We start from the raw sequence: 22,112 nt of genomic DNA on the forward strand, positions 1-22,112 counted from the left end.
AGGGAAAATTGCTGTCCTAGAGATCTGGAGAGCATTGGAATTAGGATAACTTTTTAAAAATACATGTAATTTCCCACTAGCACTGGCCCATGCAACTACAATTGCATTTTGTAGAGAGGTGGGATATAAACAAATGTTGTTATTATTATTATTATTATTATTATTATTATTATTACAGCAATAAAGAGTTATAGAATGTACACTCTTTGTATATTTGCAGTTGTCTGATACTACTTTAAATGCTAAGATTCCCTCCTACAGAATCCTGGGGTTTGTTAGTTTGATGAAATATTTAGAATTCTACTATATAGATATCAGTATTCCACTTTACACAACAATGACAGTTAAAATGGTGTCACACTGCAATTGTAGTGTACACAGCTTGTCAAAGCTAGGAATGGAGAAAAAATTTTAAAGCCATGAAATTAGTAAAAAAAAAAAAAAAACTGGAAATGAGGGCCTTCTACATAATTCACACATAGCAATAAGACAAAGAGATGCTGGGGAGGGTGACCTCCACTGAAGTATACTGAAGTATACAGGACTGCCACAGATTTCAATGGAAGATCTCAACTGCTGAATATCAATATCAATGGCAACAACTGCCATCTTCCATCCTGGAGGGAGAGAGGGGTATTGGGGATTGGAAAGGGGCTAATTTTGAATTTTGAATTATACTCTGTATATATTTTTATTGCTGTAACCTACCCAGATTCTTTGTGATTGGGCGGGCTATAAATAAATAATGTATTATTATTAATTATTATATCTCTGTGCCAGATTTCTTTGTTATTCTGCACTTCATTCTACCATACTAAGGCGGGATACAGACCACCCCAAGGACACCCCGACAGTGGCAGGGAAAGGGACCTTCTCTTTGTATTGCTGGCGCAGCTGTTTAAAGGCCGCACCAGCGATATGCGCAGCGGAAGGAGCTCTGAAACGGAGCTCCTTTCAGCGCCACTGAAAGGGCGCCCCAAGCACCCTTCAGCGGCACCAAGACGTAACGGCCACACCGCACTGTTTGGATGCAATGCGGCTGTTACGTCAAAATGGCGGTGCCCGTGTGTACAGGGCAACGCCATTTTGACACCGCCGTCACGTGCTAGGGATGAGGCCAGTATGGACGCTGCATCCTCAGCCAACCCCTAGCATTTAAATTGGGCCTAAGTTGAGAAATGAATGACACAAACAGGCAATATGACTAGTATATTGTTCATAGCCAAGCCTTGGTCAACTTGGCATCTCTAGACCTGTTGGACTGGAAGTGCAAATGGCTGGTAGATTTTGGGAGCTGTAATCCAAAAAAAGTAACTTTTCCAAGCTCTGGGCTTCCTGTCAAAGCTCCTGTCAAAGTATCCACTAACCTTCCAACATATCCAGTGTCCAAGCCTTAGGGTTTTGAGTCCAAAACCAACATTACTACCTAGAAATCAAAATGGTACTGTAGCGAGTAGCAAGTACATTTCTATACTGCTTATCAGTGCACTAAAGCATTCCCTAAACAGTTTACAATTTGTGTAAGCTAACTGCCCCCAACAACCTGGGTACTCATTTTAGCGACCTTGGAAGGATGCCAGGCTGAATAAACTCTGAGCCCCTGGCTGGTATTGAATTCACAACCTTGTGGTTTGTAAGTGCGTGGCTGCAGTACAGGCATTTAACCACTGCGCCACCAGGGCTACTGATCATGAAATAATCAATTGCTAGTTCAAGAAAGACGTGACTCCTTCTTGGTCCCTGCCAAGATAACACTGTTATGAGTCAAGATTTTCTCCACCATAATTTTCTCTGGAACAGACACCTTGGTGTTTCTCTGTACCTAGAAAAGAGTAAAGGTGGGATTTAACTGAGATAATTTACCTCCATGAGTAATTTGCCCACTTACTTGTACTGAGCACCAGAATCTAGGAGATAGATCTCATTCATGGATAAAGTTCTATTTGTCTCAGGTGTAGGCCTATTCAATAAAACAAAGTTTTTGTCTCAACATCTGGATCATCTTTTCAGTGAAGCCAACAAGTATTGTTGCACATTTCTACTTAATTTACAAAATTAATTTTTCCCCAATAAATATAATTGTGCTCAATAATGGTTCTATACCAGATCAAATCAACTCCCATAATAGATCAGTACAGAATACCCAAGGACATAATCAAACATGTGGTTACAATTCTAAAGTAGATGGGGCTTTATATAGCATCCCATGGAAGGGGAATAAAATCACATTTTCAACATCAGAAAGGCTTGGTTGTCAAGAATCAGATTCTTTGTATTCCCATGGGTACATGGTAGGGGATGATGGTATGGGTACACATACATAATATGAGTGTATCCCAGAATGCACATAGGCCTATTTATCAGACATTTCTGGTTCTTTCAGCATTACACAAGCAAAGGTAGACTGGTCAAAGCAGGAAGGATACAGCTAGTTCTTTATTATGTTATATCTCTGACCTTACAAACAGTCCCTTCTGATACAGATCTTTCCAGTTTTTCCTTGCCTGTGAAAAAGTGTAATACATGATCCACAGGAAAGCCCTCCACAATTCAAAGAAATCTATAAATATATAGTCACCTTCTTAGATACAGACATTCTGCTTCCTTAATATTTCTCTAAGATTTTAAGTATGCATGATTTACACGGTTTTCAAATCTTGTAGTGAAACATGCACCCTCAAGAAGGTTGGGTCAGAGTCAGCAGATAAGTACAGGGACTCTTGGTTGTTCTTACTTGTAGTGAATGACAGCACCATTTGGCCCCGTACTTGAAATAGTAGCAAAGCTCAAATCAACAAAGTCCTCTTGCTGGCTGAAAAAAAGAGATTTAATGAACAAGACCACACGGGACACTGGAAACTACCACAGAATCTTCGTGCAGTCATCTCCTGAACTGGACTTTAGTTTCTCATTCTCTTCTCTGGGGCCTAGGATGCCAGGTCTCTCAGCTGGGTGGGATTTGAAACAGTTAGAATTTATGATGGCAAGAAGCACAGTGCTCTCAGAAAGCATAGAGGATGAGGCCAATTAAGTCCTATATCTGTTCAAGGAGGGCACAGCATTTCAAATGTGATTGTTAAACAATCAGTATAGAATCAACCAAGAAGGCTGTGGACCAATTCAATGGTGACTACTTAATCTCTCTCATCTATGAGCTACACACAATGCTTAATCCATCCAATACAGAAAGTCAGTTGATGTGCCAAGATATACTGAGTTTGTATACCTTCCTACTGCAGAACAACAGATTATCCAACCAAGCTGAGCAATCATTTCTTGGAAGCAGGGAAGAGTTTGCGCAGATTGCGCAGAGTGGCCCACTGAGATACATTAAGATACTGCTGAGCTTAAAGATCAAGAGCCTTGTCTTCTTGTTCTCAAGGCAGGAGAGCAATGAGTTAAGATAAACAGGAAGAAGATAAAGCACATAGTGGAGATGGCTTTTCTCTTAAGTACAAAGACATAATCCTCCTTTCTGAAGTATCTCAAGAAAACAAATAAGACATTGCTTTTAATAGGATTATTGAATTTCAATAGGATTATTGAAAAACATAGCAACTACCAGGACCAACAAACTCTTTGCTGTCATCTTTTTCCTTACCTACGGAATTCCTCTGCTTTATCTGCCGCTGTTATTTCAGTAATGCTTCCTTTAGGAACCTAATAGACAAAGCAGCATTAACTTAGTAAGGGAAAGACAGATAAAGTTTATACTGGATGGTAATTTTAATCGATTCTAATTTTATGGCTCAAATCCTAGCTTTTTTCTTTCAGGCCACATCTTCCATGTTATCCTTGCATATCGATATCAGGAGCCATTTATATGTATCTATCATGACAACAGCAGTGGCAAAGCTAGAAACTTTTGTCATATTTCTGCCATAAGAATGGATGTTCTTTCTAATCAGTGACAGAATCACCGAAGATTCTAAAGTCATTCATGGAATCCTGTTGATTGAGATATATATTATTAAGCATCTCTCATCTTTGCACAGATCCACACTAAGGTCCAACAGGGTGAATCAGGAAAGACCATCAACCACTAGAAAGACTATCCCTTTCTTGCAAAAACATAAATAGGGACAGGTGCTAAGTACTTCTTTCTGATACCCAACTCCAAAATCTGGTTGAACCAAGGAGTTACGTATGTTGGAAATATCCAAAAGTAATCGGGGAGGTGTACATAGTGCTGGCCCTGACGCAGTGGAGGAAGTTAGGCCCATTACCAACTGGCATTTTGTGCCAGCCTGGGGCTGAAATTAGGGTTCTGTAGGGCTGGGTGTCCACACACACCCAGCCCTACTATTGGCACGCGGGTGCCATGATTGCACGCAGCTGTTCATATAGGGCACGCAACGATGACGTCTGTGTGCGCAGCAATCAAACAGTGCCGTGCTGCGTGGATGTCATCATTGCGTGCAAGCGCGCCAATGGCACCCCACGCACAGCACAAAAAGAACCCGCCGAGAGCAGCTTTTTTTAGGCCTCGTGGAGCCCCTTTCTCCCCCCTAGTAAACAAATTATATTCATTGATGCAGTACAAGTTGTGCCCTTTCTCAATCTTTTGCACCTTTATTAAAGAAAGTGGTTTACAAGAGTTTTCAAGTCCCCTAAGGGAACTAACAAGGTAAGTCATCATGACAGGTAGTTAGCAGACCACCACTCCTTGCCATTTTTGCAGTCCAGACTTGTACAATATTTTTTAAGGAGAAAAGGTTATCATATAGCACTCTCTTTACCGTAAGAATTTCTCTCATCTAATGTGGTTAAGCCCAAGTAATACAATGTTACTTGTCAATTATTACAGTTGTATCTTGTTTTCACCAAGGGAAAGAGCCACTGTGATGTTTTTATTTTTTTCACAAAATGTGATCCTAGAAACATTGCAAGCACTACATACAAATAATGGCTTAGAAATGTGGATAACATGGTCAGGCTCAGGTTCATCCTTCCTTCTCCTCCTCTGGTGCAGCTGTAAGGAACAGATTGGAAACTTTTGCCTCCATCTTCAACTAGCCATCCTGTAGTATCATATCTGGATCATGACTTGCAGTTAAACCTGTTTATGTGTTATTGAAACAGCTTTGTACATGAATTTTTGGAGTTGACTGATTTCAATAAACTGAACACAGCTTGGCATGATTTGGACATAATGCTAAACTCTGGTTTGTTTAAAATGGAAGTGAATTATTCTGATCACCTCTTCATAGCCATGCTAGAAAGAGAAATGCAACAGTGTGAAAGGCTCAACCAGGCTTGTTCACATTAACGTTATGCCTCAGTCAATGTTCTATCTGAATGAGGCCACTGAGTTCAGTACAGGCCAGTTTACATGAAAAACAGAATGAAATTCATTGTTGTCCAAATAACATCACAATGTGGCTATCACCACAGTCCTTTCTCTCCATATACCAAACAACAGTCAACTATTTCTCATTCAATTATATTGAGCAAGTGAGAGCATACTAAAAAAAACATTTCTTCCTCTTAAAAAGTAAGAATCTAAATGGCTTCCCCTATCCAGCAAGTTGATCTGTAGAGCCACCCTCATCCTCTCCAATGCATACTTCTAATTAAGTTCATATTCCTGTACGGTTTTATTATATAGTAACACTCCTCTCTTTTCGAATAAAATTCTGTAAAGTCATACCTCCTTCTCCAGCCAATTAAATAGTTCACACAGAGCAACAGCATCCTTGATCTGTTATTTAAAAAAGACAACAGAGGAAACAAGGCAATGGAATATATGCATTTAGAATACATTTATTTAGCAATCTTGAAAATCTGGCCACAAATATTTAAGGAAGAAATGTATCTATCAGCATTAGCAAACATTACTGAAAACATTTCTGTCCACAACTATTTCACCAGCAAGACTTCAAAGAAGCATTATTATACAGACAGTTAAAATCCACATACTGCAGCTCTTTCAGCAGGAAACTCAGTAAGTCACTTACATGAGCTCTCCTCATGCCTTCAGCCTCTGATGCATTCTTCACAGCCTTTGCAATGCAGATGGGAGTGTATGGGGTGAGGTAACGGTGATCCTGAGGAAAAGGAACACAGTAATCTATTGGGCCAGGGGTTGTTTGGCCACTATTTCAGACCCTTACAAATCTCCTGAGTCAGACAAAAAAGATGTACACCAAACAAGTGGTTTATCATTTGGTAGTTTATCTGTCCCCAGATTATTCCCCCTTTTATCATATTTATGTCCTAATCCTCTAAAAAGGATACATTCTAGGCAGATACTATCCAATTTTAATTATGATTTTTATTTATTTCTTTACGTCCCTTTTGGCTAAAATGCCACTAGCACAGCACACAGTAAATCTAAAATACAGCTATCTGCTGAACAGCCCTAGGAGGCTGATTAAGTTGAACCAACCAAAGACGTTCAAGATCAGACTAGGATTTTAACACACGTTTCTTTCTAACCAGTCCCAATGCAAATCCAGCTCTTCTTTTTTTCTTTAACCACACTACCCCCAAGTTTACACTGGTAAATTTTTAAAATTCATAATTAAGACTGGTAATGTGAAGTCGAAGGCTTTCATGGTCGGCATCCATAGTTTTTTGTGGGTTTTTCGGGCTATGTGGCCATGTTCTAGAAGACTTTCTTCCTGACGTTTCACCAGCATCTGTGGCTGGCATCTTCAGCTGGCGAAACATTAGGAAGAAACTCTTCTAGAACATGGCCACATAGCCCGAAAAACCCACAAAAACTAAAGATTGGTAAGTTTACAATTTGTGGGCAGGATCCTATGGCGCCCTATGCCTCCAAAATGCCATCTCTGGAGGGTTGAGAAACCTTTCAAACTACACAATTATATACTGCTGTGGCAACATCCTATGGAATCCTGGGATGTATAGTCTAGTAAACTAGAGCGATGTGGGTCAGAATTCTAAATACCCTCCCTAAATTGAAAGACCTAGAAACCCTTTCACACTACACAATTATAGCACTATTATTCACCTTAACTGTCATGGTTGCTCCTATGGAAACCTTAGTTTTTGGTCTGGTGAGGCACTAGAGTTCTCTGGCCAAGAATTCATAAGATGCAGCCATCGCAGTTAAAGCAGAATCATAGTGCTATAAGTGTACAGTGTGAAAAGGCCTTCAGTCTGATAATCAGTCTGGTAATCAGCAATATTGTGCATGAAAGACTAAACAACAGGGAAAATAGAGTATATATTTGCAATAAACTGAGACAGAAGCAATTATACTTATAACAAATTATAGCAAATGATAAAGAACAGTTCACAAGAACCAGCCCAACTAAGCAGGATGGCAAAATAATTTAAGCAAAAATCAGCTTTCTATCCCTATTCTAACTAAATTTCACCTAAGTGTTTTACAGTACTCCTGTTGTTTCTGGGGGGAGGGGGGATTGCACTCTATCCAGTTCTGGCGTTACTTTATGCCAGTCAGACATGACCAATTTTATTTCTAAAGTTTCTGCCTCTGCACTCTGCTCTCCTAGTCTGTCTCATGGCAATACCTTTTTCCAACAAAATTTTACCTGCTCTACTGACCAGAGCTGTAGAATAATCCAATGCCCAAACAATACCAGATGCCAACAATCGCAGGCTAGGAATAGACAAATGGGAACGGCACATTTTACATTACTCTGATCCATCTGCTGCTGATGCTCATCTTGATTTAACAGTAGGTAAGCTGTCTTCCCACTTTAGCATCTCTAATCAACTCTAGGCTTCTTGCACCCCCATCTGAAATCTAACGCATAAGATCGTAAGATGGTTATCTTTTCCTCCTCTGGGACCAAGAGCATCCTTGATAAGCCTCTCCCAGCATGGAAGCTAAAAACTACCCTTTTCATGCAAAGATGAGACTCTTGGACATTTGACATACCCTTCCTGCCCTTTCCCAATTTTTTCCCCTTGACTGAAAAGAGCCCATCTAATTCTAACAAAAATTATTGCATCTAGTGATTGCATCTACCTAGAGGGCCTCCAAATTGTGCCAGACCTCCAGTTAACAGGAAGCATTGTGTTTCAAAGCAAAACTGAGATTGGTTTTAAATCACCCTCTGGAGAGTCTTGCAACACTGTTCCATGAATCATTTAAAAGCACCTCCTGTATTTTCCCCATTCATGCATGTTGTTAATGCATTACAGAAAAGCAAACAGAGGCCTATGTTTAAAATACATGGATATTCTAGCGTCATTCTCCTAGGTAGCGCCTATCATGTCTTGGATTACAACTTCCATCATCTTCAACCAGCACTGGAGATGGTTATTACTGTTATTTGCGATCAAGTTAGCTTCAACTTTTGGCAAACCTATGAACGAGATACTTCCAAGAGATCCAGCCATTAATAATCCTGCTCAGGTCTTGCAAACTCAGTGTTGTGGCTTCCTTGTTTGAGTCAATCTATCTGAAATTTTGTCTTCTTTTCTTACTGCCTTCCCTGCTGGAACTTGCAATTGAATGCATCCTAGAACAAGGGCAAGAAAAGTGCAGCCCATGGGCCATATAAAAACCCCAAGTGTAAAAGAGCAGCCCAGAATTAGCCAGTAGTACCTCTAAAACAAATTTAAATATTGCCCCCTGTCACATTCCATCCCAATGCTGTGTGGCTCAATGAGGCCCCAGGGTAACATTTTTTTTCCAATTCTGCTATAAAAGTAGCAAGGTTTTTAATTGTTGTTGTTGTTGTTGTATGTGAATCTACAAATACTGTAAACATAACAATACATCCCAAGACATATAGGCTTATTCTCCCTTATCTGAAATGCTTGGGACTAGAAGCATTTGGATGTCAATTTTTTTCAGGTTTTGGAATATCTGCATATACATAATGAGATATCATAGAGATGGACCAAAGTATAAACATGAAATTCATGCATGTTTCATATACATCTTATACACACAACCTGAAGGTAGTTTATCCACAATATTTTAAATAATTTTGTGTGTAAAATAAAGTCGTGTACACAGAGCCATTAAAAAGCAAAGGTGTTACTTTCTCAATTTTGGATTCTGGAGTATTTTGGATATCAGGATAAGGGAGACTCGACCAGTATTGTGCTCTCACCTGTAGTCACATCCTCACCCATTTCTGCTGCAGAGACCAATAAACTAAAATTCCAGCCATAGTCTAATTTAACTTTTGGTATAATGATTAAATGTTAATACAATTATCTGTTCAAGGCTGGGTTAATTTTAAAAAGTTTTCCATCATATAACTGCATTTTGCTTTAATCACCTGTTCGTTCATACATACATACATACATACATACATACATTCTTTTTCCCTGGATAGGATTTTATATTGTAAACTGCCTTGGGTCCCATATTGGGAGAAAGCTAAGACATAAATTAAATCAAATAATATTGTTTTAATGAGTTACTGTCTTCTTCCTTAGCAATCTTAAACAAGCTACTGACAACCTGGCTTGGCTTTCCAGCAAAGATTAAAGGCTCCACATTCTCACAAAGAAGGAAACTTGGAAGCATGATGACTAAACAGAAATGCTCATAGGCAGAACTGAGCTGGGAGAAGCTTGATGTCTCACCAAAATATACAGACCTTAGGAATGGCCTGGGTCAGGGCATAGCTGGATTTGTCACTGAGCCAAACTTTCTCATGAGGAGAGAGGGTCTCACAGATGGATTTTAGAACCATGAGGATGGAGTCGTATGGTAGCACTTGGATGCTCAGTTCAGCATCCTGAGCAGAATCCAGCAGAAGATGTTCTCTCACTGCAGGGTCTGCCATGCGATCACCATCAATAAACAACCTGGAGGAAAATATGGACAAAGAAAACAAAGGTGAGGCTTGGAGGGGTCTAGGTACATCTAAATAAAGTGTGGCTAATACAGTGGTACCCCGGGTTACGAATTTAATCCGTTCCGCAGCGCCGTTCGTAACCCGAAAAGCCTTCGCAAGCCGAAATGCCATAGGCGCTAGCGCTAAAAGCCGCGATTTCGTGCGAAATAGCGCCGAAAAGCACCAAAAAAATTTTTCGTAAGCCGAAAAAAAAAACGTAACCCGGAACAGTTTTTTTCTTTGGGATTTTTTCGTATCCCGGGAATTTCGTAAGGCGGTGCTTTCGTATCCCGGGGTACCACTGTAACTGAATAATGACCTTAATGGGTAGGTCATACTGGCAGGTTGTTGGCACTTTGGATAAAGATGTTCTAAGAGATCAAAATAAGAAGGAGTTTTTACTTTTCTTACTAGGCTGCAGTGAATAAATTCCAATATGTTGTACCCCACTTTGATCCCTCTAATGACTGAACCTAGAATTAAGGAGGTTGCACCACTTTTGCTATGGCTAGATTTCCACACTGGTTTTGATAAACTCATTGGGAAGATTTTAACCCACATCACTTAAAAAGCTCTAATCCCTTCCATATATGTTTGCAAAGCATGGAAAAGCAACTTTTTTGGAATAGTAACTATACATTCATGGCTGGAAAATTGACGACGATTTGGCCTTTTTAGTGATTGGTAGTAATATTGGTGTTGTTTTACTGGCTGTATTTTTAGATAATATTTTATTTTGTATTGTATTGTGGTTTTAATTCTTTGCTGTAATCCCGCCTCGATCCATAGGGAGAGGCAGGAAATACAAATAAAATTTATTATTATTATTATTATTATTATTATTATTATTAATCATGTGGCAGGGAGGAAACTTTGTGCCAGTCACTGGAGTTAGGTTTAAACCAGAGTCCTCAACCTGTGGGCACTCTAGATGTGCCACACAATTATTTATCTGTCATTTTATTTAAACCTTACATTCCCCCAAAGACTGACTCTCAAGAAAACTTACAAGATACCATTCCTAGCCACTGGGAGTTGTTAGCGAACACCACAAGAGGGCACCAAGGCCAGGGAGGTTGTTTGGACTGTAGTATCTTGATTCAGAGAATGAAAGCTAAATTATTTTAGTCTTACTTAATTAATATGTTAATTGTTTAATGAATTCCTGACAGGCCATTTAAGTTGCCTTGCCTTCACAAAGAAATTTAGAAAAATGAAATCTAAAGACAAATGAAAAATATAACATGTGACAGTTTTATTGTAAAACCCATTAATTAAAAGAAGCCATCACTAAATATTGTCAAGTAAATAAAGTTAATCAAATAGGGAATGAAAAACAATAATCTATCCAAACTTAACTTACCATCGGTGTTTAATAGTGAGATAGTGAGATGATATTCTCACCACAAAAGTTATAGGCAAAATTCATGGCAATAATATTTAAGTGGTAATATTTTGCATGTTATCACTTCCTAACAGCAGAGATGCAAACAGTGTTTGTAGCATTTGAAAATTACAAAAACAGTTCAACCTTTCTTGGGTGATTCTCCACTCCAAATGTGGAGTGTCAGGATTCTATGATCTGGAGCAATGTTGGCAATTCCTTCCTCTCTAGCCGACTTTGACTGGGCATGCATAAGAATTTCGTTCTGTCCATGTGGAAAAAAACCCTGACCTAGTTCACATTTTCCTACACCAACAGGCAGAGGAGAACAGTTATCTGTTTTCATAGCTCCCACACTTTGTGTTGCAGTTCTTCATGCAAAATGTTTACCCAAATCTATATAAAATGTGTATTTTCAGGTAAAATTCATCCAGAAATGCATTTTGTGACAAAATATGTTCCAAATATTTAAATGTAAGAATTCTTGCCTTTTTTTCAATTGCAGATTAATAAATGTAATTAATGCAAATGTACTTCTGACACAAATGTAGTTACACCTTCTCAGATTAATGCAGAAACAAAACTGATTCATGAATAAACATATAAGAAACTAACACAAGCCAAGGAATGGAGAGTCTGACCTCTCCATTCCTGGCTGAAACATTTCAATCAGTCTTAGCAAAGCAAGAAATCACAAAAGAAAGAGCTGGATAAGAAGATACACAACTGCAATTGTCATTTTCTTTGGGTTTAAAAAGGTAATGCAACATCCCTAAAGTTCTGTACCTCAATAAATATATCATTTTAAGCTGGGGAATCCTATATTTATTAGTGAATCTAGCACTGCAGCCAGTAGTACATTAGATAATACTAGTAGTATAACTACCACAATGGTATTTGAATTCTTCACAGGTAAAATGAAGCACAGAAAAGTAAATAATATTTTGCAGACTGAATCAGCTCTCCTGATCAAAACTAAGTACTGTATCTGCCACTAACTAGACTAGTAAATTACAGGTAGTATGAGAAACATCATAAGAACGAAATCAAACTTTAAAATTCCTCTATCCTGACTGCCTTTAAAATATCACCCCAAACCTTGAATATGAACTTTTGAAAGGAAAATACCAGAACAAAACCAATATCAACCTGAAAACTACAGCACACATTACCTGATTGTATTGATCCCTATGATGGCATAAGCAAAAAACACAGGGTTGTATTCAACATCAGATCCTCTGAGATTAAATAGCCCTACAAAAAAAAATGAAGAAGATAGTATTAACAATCACAATGAAAAAAAAATTAAAGGAAAAATCCTGAGTGTAGCCACACTGCATAAATAAAACATTTTGGTACCACTTTCATGATTCTCTCTTGTGGAATCCTGGGATTTGTAGTTTGGTGAGGCACCAGAGCTCTCTGACAGATCAGGCTGAATACTTCACTACAAATCCCAGGATTCCACAGGATAGAATCATGACTATTCAAGTAGTGTCAAATTGCTTTATTTTTGCAGTGTGGCTATATACTGAGTGCTCCTCCAGATGCAAAATAGTAAAGTTCTAACACATAATAAATGGTTTGGGCCACAAGATGGCACTAGAAGCCCAGGTGAAGATCATGATTTTCACAGATGGGAATGGTGGGGAAAGAGGTTTGGTTCATAAGCACTTATGTCACATGTTATCTATTTCCACACAGTCACAACCATCAGTGAAGTCAGGAAGTATTGTGGGTGCCACATACTGTACATACTGATTTTTAAAAAAATTTCATAAATTGTAAAAATCTCATTTTGTGAGGCAAATATTAGCAAAAATGTGTTGAACCTCAAGCACACTGTGTTTTTGGAAATGCAGAAAACTACAATGACACAGAATCACAAAAGGCATATCCAGAGTGACTAGAAATCATTCATCTAAAAAATGATTCTGATGTTGGAGAGGAAATACATAATGTGACATCCCTTCTGACAAATGAGAGACAACTGAAAGGGCAAGTTGCTCAGTTTTGGATTTGGGAACCCAGTTTCACACAGGATTTGGCTCTAAATGCTACTTTGTGAATGACAGAAATCAACTTTCCTCTGCCAGTTTGGGCAGATTTGTGTACTTTGAAACCAATGAGGGACACTGGGAGCATTTTCTTCTAGTCCAGAAACAGAGAAGCAGACAGCAGATAAAACAACTTCCTTATCTGAGCAAGAATTCTTCTCTCTTCAAGGTTATAAACTCCCTGTATGACTTCATCTAATAGACCTTTTTTGATTAAAATCCAAGTTCAAAGGGAGTGATTTGCAGAGCTTGGAGTGAACCATTTAAATTAATGCTGGTGGCCAAAACACAAGATATAGGTGTGCTACACTGTAACTATTTGTTACACTGCTTTTAGGTAGACCTGCATACAGAATACAGTATATAGTAAATGAAGTGTAAACAGGTTTTCAGAAGTAATATTTCATTATATTCATAGTTACAAGGTGTGGTCTCAGTAAATGGTGGTGGAGGAGGACTACTACATGTTTCAAATGCTGTCTCACGCAGTGCCACATGTTGTTTCATTATGTCCATTAAGCTATGTGGGTGTTGAAATGAGGATTTTTTAAAAGCAGGCAATTTTAAAATCTACAGTTACGAAGGTAGCCATTTAGTTACTGTTGAGTAACACCAAAGATTTCCTTCCTTAAAATTCTTATTAACAGTAACAATGTGCTTCGAATTTCAACAGTAACTTGTTTTCCAAAGCTTTTCAGGTTGTTGTTTTTCAATATTGTTTTGTTAGCTTCTGCGTATATGTATTTGTCACTTTGCTATATTTATATTGTTTTGTTTTTTGTGTTATATATGGAAAATCTGTTTTGTAACTGTATTTTATAGCTTTATATTTGCATTATTCCAGTTTCCACTGTGGGTGCACCTGTGTATAGTTTAGATTGTACATCTTTGACAAGGCTGGCTAGTTTTTGTTTCATTTTACTTGTAAAGCACTATGTATATTGATAGTGCTATATAAATAAGTGATGATAATAATTAATTATTTTTAAAGTAACTTTTCCAATCCACCAGATGTTCTCACAAATGATCCAGTATGTGTTTTCCAAATCAAATCCTTGATATACACTGGCTATCTAAAGTTCAGGAAGACATGCCACTTCCTAATTTGCTTATACCATCTTCCTCACTTTTTCTCAGGTGTATGTGGTAGATACATGGAAATTCAGCAGTGGCAGACTATTAATAAGGCAGTGGTTACTATGTTTGCTGTCTGGAAACTGGAGCTAGTTCTTGTTCCTTTAAAGGTTGTGTAGAAGAGGGAATTTCAGCAGGCGTTGCTTGCTTGTCACAGTTAACAAGCAACAACTTCTCAAATTCCATCTTCTATACAACCATTTAAAATACAGGTGCTGTCTCCAGTTTTCATTCTGGTAATCATTACAAAAAAAAATGGAAAAGTTACTTTTTGGACCATCATTCCCAGAACCTCCCAGCCAGCACAGTCATTTCAAAAAGTGACTTTTCCAGGCTCTGCCTCCACCCATGTTGTGTGAAGAACATAGCAGTTAAGTTATGGAAAACCAGCCAACATTCCAGCCTTCACTGAAATGGTCCAAGTTTTGACAGGAACAGCCAAATCCTCTAAGTCTTTGTATTTTAAAGAAGGTAAGAAATGCAAACTTTTACTGAAAAACAGAATCATGCAAGGTAAGGCTATCAATGGCTACTGGTCATTATGACAATAGCCTCCACAGTACCTCCACCAACATTATCTTGATAATAGTTTGAGGGTTGTGTGGGGACAGAAAGGTCACCTGACTGGTCGCTGTGGGAATAAGAATGCTGGACAAAGTACAGCTTTGGCCTGATCCAACATGGCTATTCTTGTGTTCCAGCGTGACCTTGCTACGTATGTGCTGGCCATCGGTGAATCTGAGCATCCACGGACAGCAAGCCCCATTGTCCCCAATGGTAGTGTGTGCATGCAGTTGCACTGGCATGGCCACGCACACATTGCACCGCTATCAGGGACAAGAGGACTTGAGGTCCCATGTTTTTTCGTATCCCTGGAGAACAAATCCCCCATGAATACAAAGGTCAGACTGTATTATATTCTTATGACATGTAATCTTAACAGTTTTCTAGGCAGGATGCTGCATTGCTCATTTCCAATCACACAGAGATCAGCAACAGAAAACAAAGAAATAAACCAAACTGATACAGATACTCACAAGCTACTTCATCCAAGGCTGTCACCACAAACCAGAGAGCTTTCCTCTCAGCCATTTTCCCCCGCAGAGATGTGACCTTCTCCTTCCAGCTGATTCCTACAACACACAATGAAAACCAGGGTCCAGCTTAGGTGAAGATTTCAGAGCATCTATCTCTACACAAAATGTCCAACAGATGTTATGCACTTGTACAGATATTAGAGAGCACTATGCTTTCAATATTTCTCATGCATCCCCATCTCCTTTCCTGTACCTAAAACAGGATCCTCTTTAGACCATCCTTTTGTCATCAGTAGCATACATGCAGACATGATGGGGATCTTTCTAACCTGTGTAGCTCAAGCCCAGGGTCATCAGAGGTTTGCAAGGCCGTGGTAGTCGATCTGCCCATATGGCATCAATAAGATTGTCTTTGACTGGTACAAGAGCGTGCCCAGCACTTTTCAAAACTTTGGACATCCTCTTCCATTGATCTGTTTAAAAATAAAGAAATAGGCTGTATCAAAAGGATGCTGTGAAGAGCCTCAACCTGATAATGATTCTGTGCACCTGCACTATGTTAATACAGTAATCTTCAAGCTGGGTCCCCACAGATATTTCAGGTTTCATTACCCATCAATCTCAATGAGTTTGGCTAATGGTCAGAAATGGTGGGTGTAGGATTTCTGGAACTTCTTGAGGGACTCAAGTTGGGAAAAATTAGTATAAATAGAACAACAAAAAACACCACACTGGCAATATCATATGTGTTACAAGAAAAACTTTACTGAAGAAGACCAAAGAACCAGCATTTATCTGCCAGCATTTTGTTCCCACAGTGATCAAATAAAGTCTTGATAGCCCCCTCCTTTCAGTGTTCCCCAGGAACTGGTGCTCAGGTCAAAATTATTCCCATACTGGGGATAATATACAGTACAGCTTTCATAAATAATAGCCATAATTAGAGCCTTATGTTCCATGAATTAATCTAATCCATGGGTAAAACTGTCTACACTAGTGCCCATCACCTTACCTCACAGTAGGGAATTCTATAATTTATTGTATAGTTCAGTCATAGGAACCAAATGATGTCAATGTCATGACACTGCCCTTTCTGCTTTCCAAATACCATAGTTTTTTGTGCAGTGTGTTAAGCAAATATCTCACTATTTTAAAACATTGTAACGATGATGGCTAAATACAGGCGGGCATAAGTAAATTTAGAAAATTACATACTGGTAATTTATTTCTCTTGAGGAATTACACTTTGAAACTGTGGGATTTGGGGACTGTTCTAGTACCCAAGGCAATCAGCCTGGATTGAAACCAGAAATTGCACCCTAGACATCAGGTGTTACAGGCAAGCTTGTGCAGTTGCCAACTTTGTGACCTGTAAATAAACCTATGTGCTTCCCAGGACACCACATTTTCGAAAGCCTGACAAACCACCACCACACCAATTTTTTTAAATGATGTATTTTCAAACAGTTCCCCCCCCCCCCAACCATGGAGAATATCAACATGGGGAAAAACTCCCACCCCAACAAGCACCCCAGAACCACATATTAACTCCCAATTCTTCTATTTTCTTCTGGAATCCCTCTCAACATCCTGTTGCCATTTTGAGAGGAACTACAGAGAAAATCAAAGATATCTGGGCTTGCTGTGGAGGAGTACAGCCCATGGAAGTCAAGAGAGAATTGGATCCTGACCCCTGAAGAGTTGCCCACCACTAGACTACACGATAAAGTAAGACTGAAGAATTGATTCAGTCACACAAATAAGAATAACTAACCTGCTGGAATAATGAATGGGTCTACTCCCACTTTGGAGCCCTGAGGAAGCACACTCACAAGCCAGTCCTCTTGTGTGGGAGTGTCCTTCAGGCCTGACAACAGAAAAGTACATAGTAAAGACTACATAGCCTGAAGAAAAGAATACACATATGGAGGCCTTGAGAGTGATATGAATCAGACAGGACAGGGAACAATACCTGACAAAAAGTGAGGAAAATTATACCAAACATGGAATACACTCTCATGTCCAAGGGAAACCAAACATAAACAGAACACTAGGAAGTGATGGTCTAAAAACCATCAGTCCCCATCGATCTCACCATGAAAGCAGACCTCTGAACTGGCTCCGCTTGCAACAAAACCAAATGCCATTTACCATCTTCCCTTCTCTTGCTCCAGAAAGTTAGAAGCATAATTAACAATTAAGTTTGGTACAGTGCACTGAAGCCTAAAAATTGTCACTCCAAATAACCCTATCTCCTCCCTATTATCATACTTTGGAAAAGGATATGAACAGCTAGTTTTTGAAAGACAGAAAATAAGATAAACAGTCTCCTTGTTGCAGCATTAGTTGTAAGGTAGTAGGGAATAAGAGTGGCAGAGTTATAGCACAGAGATGGTCATGGTGGCTCAAGGAAGCTAACTTTTAAGTGAATACAAATCAAGGAAATGAAAAGAGTGGGGACACAGTGATATATTTTCTAAGCTCAAGTTTTGATGTGTGCAATGCCAGCTTTTGGAGGCTCAAATTCTGATTCAGAGTAAGAAGAGTAAGAATAGGGCAACAATACAACGCTTTTACATTTCATGCTCTCCTTTCATATCCTCAGTCTTTTACCCATATACTTGTGTCACTTTTATTACATTCCTTCAAAACTTTGACTTATGGCAGCCTTTCCAGGGACCAGCAGCATATTTGTGTTTACCGGCTAAAACTGCTTCTTTCCTTCCTGAAATTGCCCTATTACTATAATTTTCCACAAAAGGATCATATTCAGTGACATTTACCAAAATGCTTTCTTTATGATCAGAAAAAAACATGTTGGGAAGGTAGAAAGTAGACCCTACCACTGTTGATACCCACATGAATGAAGACCTACTTTATTGCAGCAACATGACTTGCAGACCCACTTTAAGAAACAATATCCTCCATTTTATAACCAGTGAGAAAGAGAGAGAGCATGTTAATGAGTTAAAGGAACCTGAGTGCTCAGTTAAGCCACAGAAGAGGTAAGGTAAAGTACAACACTAGTTTGGACTTGCCACACACCCATCTTCATGAGTGTCCAGTTGCTATCCATTTGTTGGGCAGCCTGCAGAAAGTAGCGTCCATCTGTCCACATGGCTGCATCTTGTTCAGTAACAATGGCAGTTCCTGTCAAAAAGCATAGGAAAAATAGAATGTTACCATCTTTTAAGACATAATAAGTTTCCCCCAGAACATCCTTTAAGTGTTTATGTGCCTTCAAATCCTTTCCAACTTGTGGTAACCCCAAGGCACACCTATCATGGGGTTTTCTTGGCAAGATTTGTTCAAAGGAATTGCCATTATTTTCCCCTGAGGCCGAGACTTGCCCAAGGTCACCCAGTGTATTTCATGGTCAAATGGGGAATCAAACCATGGTCCCCAGAGTCAAAGTCCAACACTCAAACCACTATGCCATGCTGGCTCACAGAACATCTTTACTTCAAATTAAACTACCAGGAATTCATTGCAAAGGCCTATACAGGAAGAAACTACCTCCCCCCACCCCAAGTCACTCATCACCTATTACATAACACAGGTGAAGAGTTCTCCCCAGCCAGATATTCTTTTTTAGTATCTCTTGTTTAATTCAAACTGCTCTTTGCCCTTTGTAAAGCACCTTTATTGTGCCACCACTTGTGCTTGTGGTTTACATTTTGCATTTTTAATGTTTGGTACACTGTTCAGACAACTCAGGTTATCAGTTGGTTTAGAAGTACAATACATATGTAATGCCAATTAAATGAGTAATCTCATGCACACTTTATACTGCTCAAAAGAATACCTATCTTCTAGTGTTTTTATCAAAGTCTGACATTACCTTCCTAATATCAGCCTAAATTAATAGTATAGAGTAATGGTTAGAAATGAGATATGATGTCATCTGGGGTATCTTTACCCCGTGCTCCATTTTTTCTGACCAGGAACACAGAGTCTCCCACAGTAATTTCACGTTGTTAACCAGGATTTGGAAAAGTTACTTTTTGGAGTACAACTCTCACAATTTCACAGTGAAAATGGTCACTAGTTTTGCTGGATGGAAGACTTTGGGAGTTGTAATCTAAAAACTAACTTCCCCAGGCTTTGCTGTGACAGTGTTAAAAGTGCAATTAGATTTTAGCAAAGGCCAGGGATAAAGATTCTTTCATCCCTGAATATTAAAGAAAATATAACCCTTGTCATCAGGTCAAATGGCTTTAAAATATTTTGTTCTGAGCAAAAAAGACATTTAAAAAAACTTCATTAAAATTCTTGGTTTTTTTAAAAAGAAAAGTAAAACCTGAACTTATCTTAACTAAGGAGCTGTTCAGACAGCCCCAAAGGGGCGGCATGGAGCTGCCCCTGTTTCAGCCAAATTGGGGCCATGGCAACCGCACGCTGAGGCCCCGATCTGGCCTTTCCAGGACACGAAAAGTGGCTCCTTTTTGCGCCCTGGAAAGGGTGCCACAGTAGCATTGTCATGGCTTGGCAGGGTTCTTTCAGTGCTGCATCGTATGAACTCAGCACTGGAGGAGCACCGTGATGCTGCACACTATGTGGAATGGCATGTGGCGTCATGGCACCCTGGGAGCGGCATCATGTGGATGCCGCTCCCAGGCCGGGTCAAAGTAAGGGTCTGTACAGGGCCTAATCCAGGACATCCAGGACACTGGAGAAACAACCTGTGAGTGTAATGTCAGCACCTAATGACATTATACACGGGCCAGGAAGCATAAGATCTGATCAAAAGGGTGGTTGGTCATGTAAGATCAAAGCAGACATATTCTGTAAAATAAATGCCATTTGTAGAGACAAACACATAAGATTAAGCCAGGGCTTTGTAATAGATCAGCTTGGTTCCTTGTAGTTTAGGCCATTATGAAATCATTGTATTCACATTTAGGCATGCTTACACCTGGTCTTACCAGTTTGGGGCCAAAAAGAACTTGATGGTATAAGTAACCTGACAATGCTCCCACTGCATGTTAATCAGTGGCACAGCATAAATTGAAACCTGCATCTTTTAGCTGCTGGTTTGAAACCATAGGACTTGTGGCTGGTAAACAGAACATGTTGTTCCTATGCAAAATAAACAAGGTTTTCCACCACACACTATTAACCAAGTTTCAATATCTACCAGCTTTCAGATACAAAAAATATTATTGTTGTTTTTTAAAAGAAGAATGAATTATGATAACCGGCATTGTTTATTGCTAATCCCTGATATGCCAGGACTGCAAGTAATCTGTTTTGATTGGCCTCACAGAGAGGGAAAGCAAGGAAAACTGAAATCGCTGTGTGAAATAGTTTACAAGATATTTTCTGTACTGGAGGGTCATCTCAGGGTCGACAAAAGCTCATTACTACACTGACATTACATCACCATTCCAGCTGGTGTTGACTGTACAAAAGGAAAAGGACAATCAAACCTTACTCTTTCCACCCAACAATTTGTTATAAGTGAGCTAACACTCTCGCTCACACAGAAAACTATTAGCAATATTGCAATAAATTTGAGGGAAGAGCAGATACTGTATTATGAAACATCTCAAGGCTAAACCCAACCTTAGTCCCACCTACAATTGACCCTCTAGGATCAATGGGACTTGAATTAGTTATGACTAATAAATCGCATTCATTTCAATGTGTTTATTCAAAATAACACCAATGTTGAATTTATCTCCAAGTCTAAACCTGAAGCCAGAATGGTGTAGTGGTTTGAGTGTTGAATTACAATTCTGGAGACCAGGGTCCAAATCTCTGCTCAGCCATGAAAACCCACTGAGTGCCCTTGAGCATGTCATACTCTCTCAACCTCATAGAAAGGTAAAGGCAAACCTTCTCTGAACACAGATCCCACTGAACATAATTGGGCTTGCTTTGAGTAAACATGTAAAAAAGTGTACTGTAAAGTGTGGAGGGGGGGTTCTCCTTTAGAACTGAACAGTGGCTATAAACGCATGCAGAGGTGTCCGTGGCTTTGAGAAGCACGTGTCCATAATATATGTTCTCATAGTTTTCAAGATATATGAGGAGATAGAGAACCACAATAAAGGTAAGTACAATGATTATATAATAAAATAATAATAATAATAATAATAATAATAAAGCTTTTATTTATATACCGCTTTTCCTCCAGATCAAAGCGGTGTACATACGGTAAAACTCTATGACACATGTCAGATACAATATTAAAAACAGTTATAAAAACAATTGTAAACATTCAGTTTTAAAAACAATATAACTAGGATAGTCAGGAGATCAATTATAGGTAGTCGTCCAATCTGGTCGGGGAATACAATAATAAAGCTTTTATTTATTTTGGATTGTTAAATGTAACATAACACTTAAATTTTAAGAAGCAACATGAGAATATAAGTTTAGAGGATTCAGAGTGGTGAACAGAAGTCCCAATGCAGAGCTGCTCCTTCTATGGCACTTTGCTTCTGTGCCCACACAGAGAAATAATAAAAGGGGCATGTTAACAGTTGTGAAGTACAGTTCAGGGGCTTATTTTACAGTCAGTACCTGGGATTGCTCTTTTCAAGAGGAGCAGTAAGCTTTCCTAGTGTATCTATTGTTGCACTCTACTATTTCAGACAGAAGGCAGGGGATCAAATAGCTGAATGTCTAGCAACACAAATACCTTGCATGTGTGGAACATTTTATGTGGGAAGTATGCAAGCATTTTATCTCCCACCTGCAA

General features: G+C 39.1%; 1 protein-coding gene across 3 annotated transcripts in view; it reads right to left on the reverse strand.

Annotated features, from left to right (window-relative positions):
• The window catches only part of LOC149318492 (xaa-Pro aminopeptidase 1-like), a 58,698-nt gene that overhangs the window by 17,040 nt on the left and 19,546 nt on the right, over positions 1-22,112 (reverse strand). For all 3 annotated transcript variants that reach the window (XM_089509850.1, XM_089509848.1, XM_089509849.1), the window contains 11 exons: positions 18,452-18,556; positions 17,181-17,273; positions 15,736-15,879; positions 15,407-15,502; positions 12,351-12,432; positions 9,555-9,765; positions 5,958-6,047; positions 5,651-5,701; positions 3,602-3,660; positions 2,735-2,812; positions 1,889-1,960 (listed from right to left, as the gene is read on the reverse strand). In XM_089509850.1, coding sequence (XP_089365976.1) covers positions 1,889-1,960; positions 2,735-2,812; positions 3,602-3,660; positions 5,651-5,701; positions 5,958-6,047; positions 9,555-9,765; positions 12,351-12,432; positions 15,407-15,502; positions 15,736-15,879; positions 17,181-17,273; positions 18,452-18,556 — 1,081 coding nt within the window. The remainder of the gene's footprint in view (positions 1-1,888; positions 1,961-2,734; positions 2,813-3,601; positions 3,661-5,650; positions 5,702-5,957; positions 6,048-9,554; positions 9,766-12,350; positions 12,433-15,406; positions 15,503-15,735; positions 15,880-17,180; positions 17,274-18,451; positions 18,557-22,112) is intronic.

This window comes from Sceloporus occidentalis, unplaced genomic scaffold, assembly GCF_023333645.1.
Source record: "Sceloporus occidentalis isolate IW3139 unplaced genomic scaffold, rSceOcc1.0.p SCAF_2, whole genome shotgun sequence".
Lineage (NCBI taxonomy): Eukaryota > Metazoa > Chordata > Lepidosauria > Squamata > Phrynosomatidae > Sceloporus > Sceloporus occidentalis.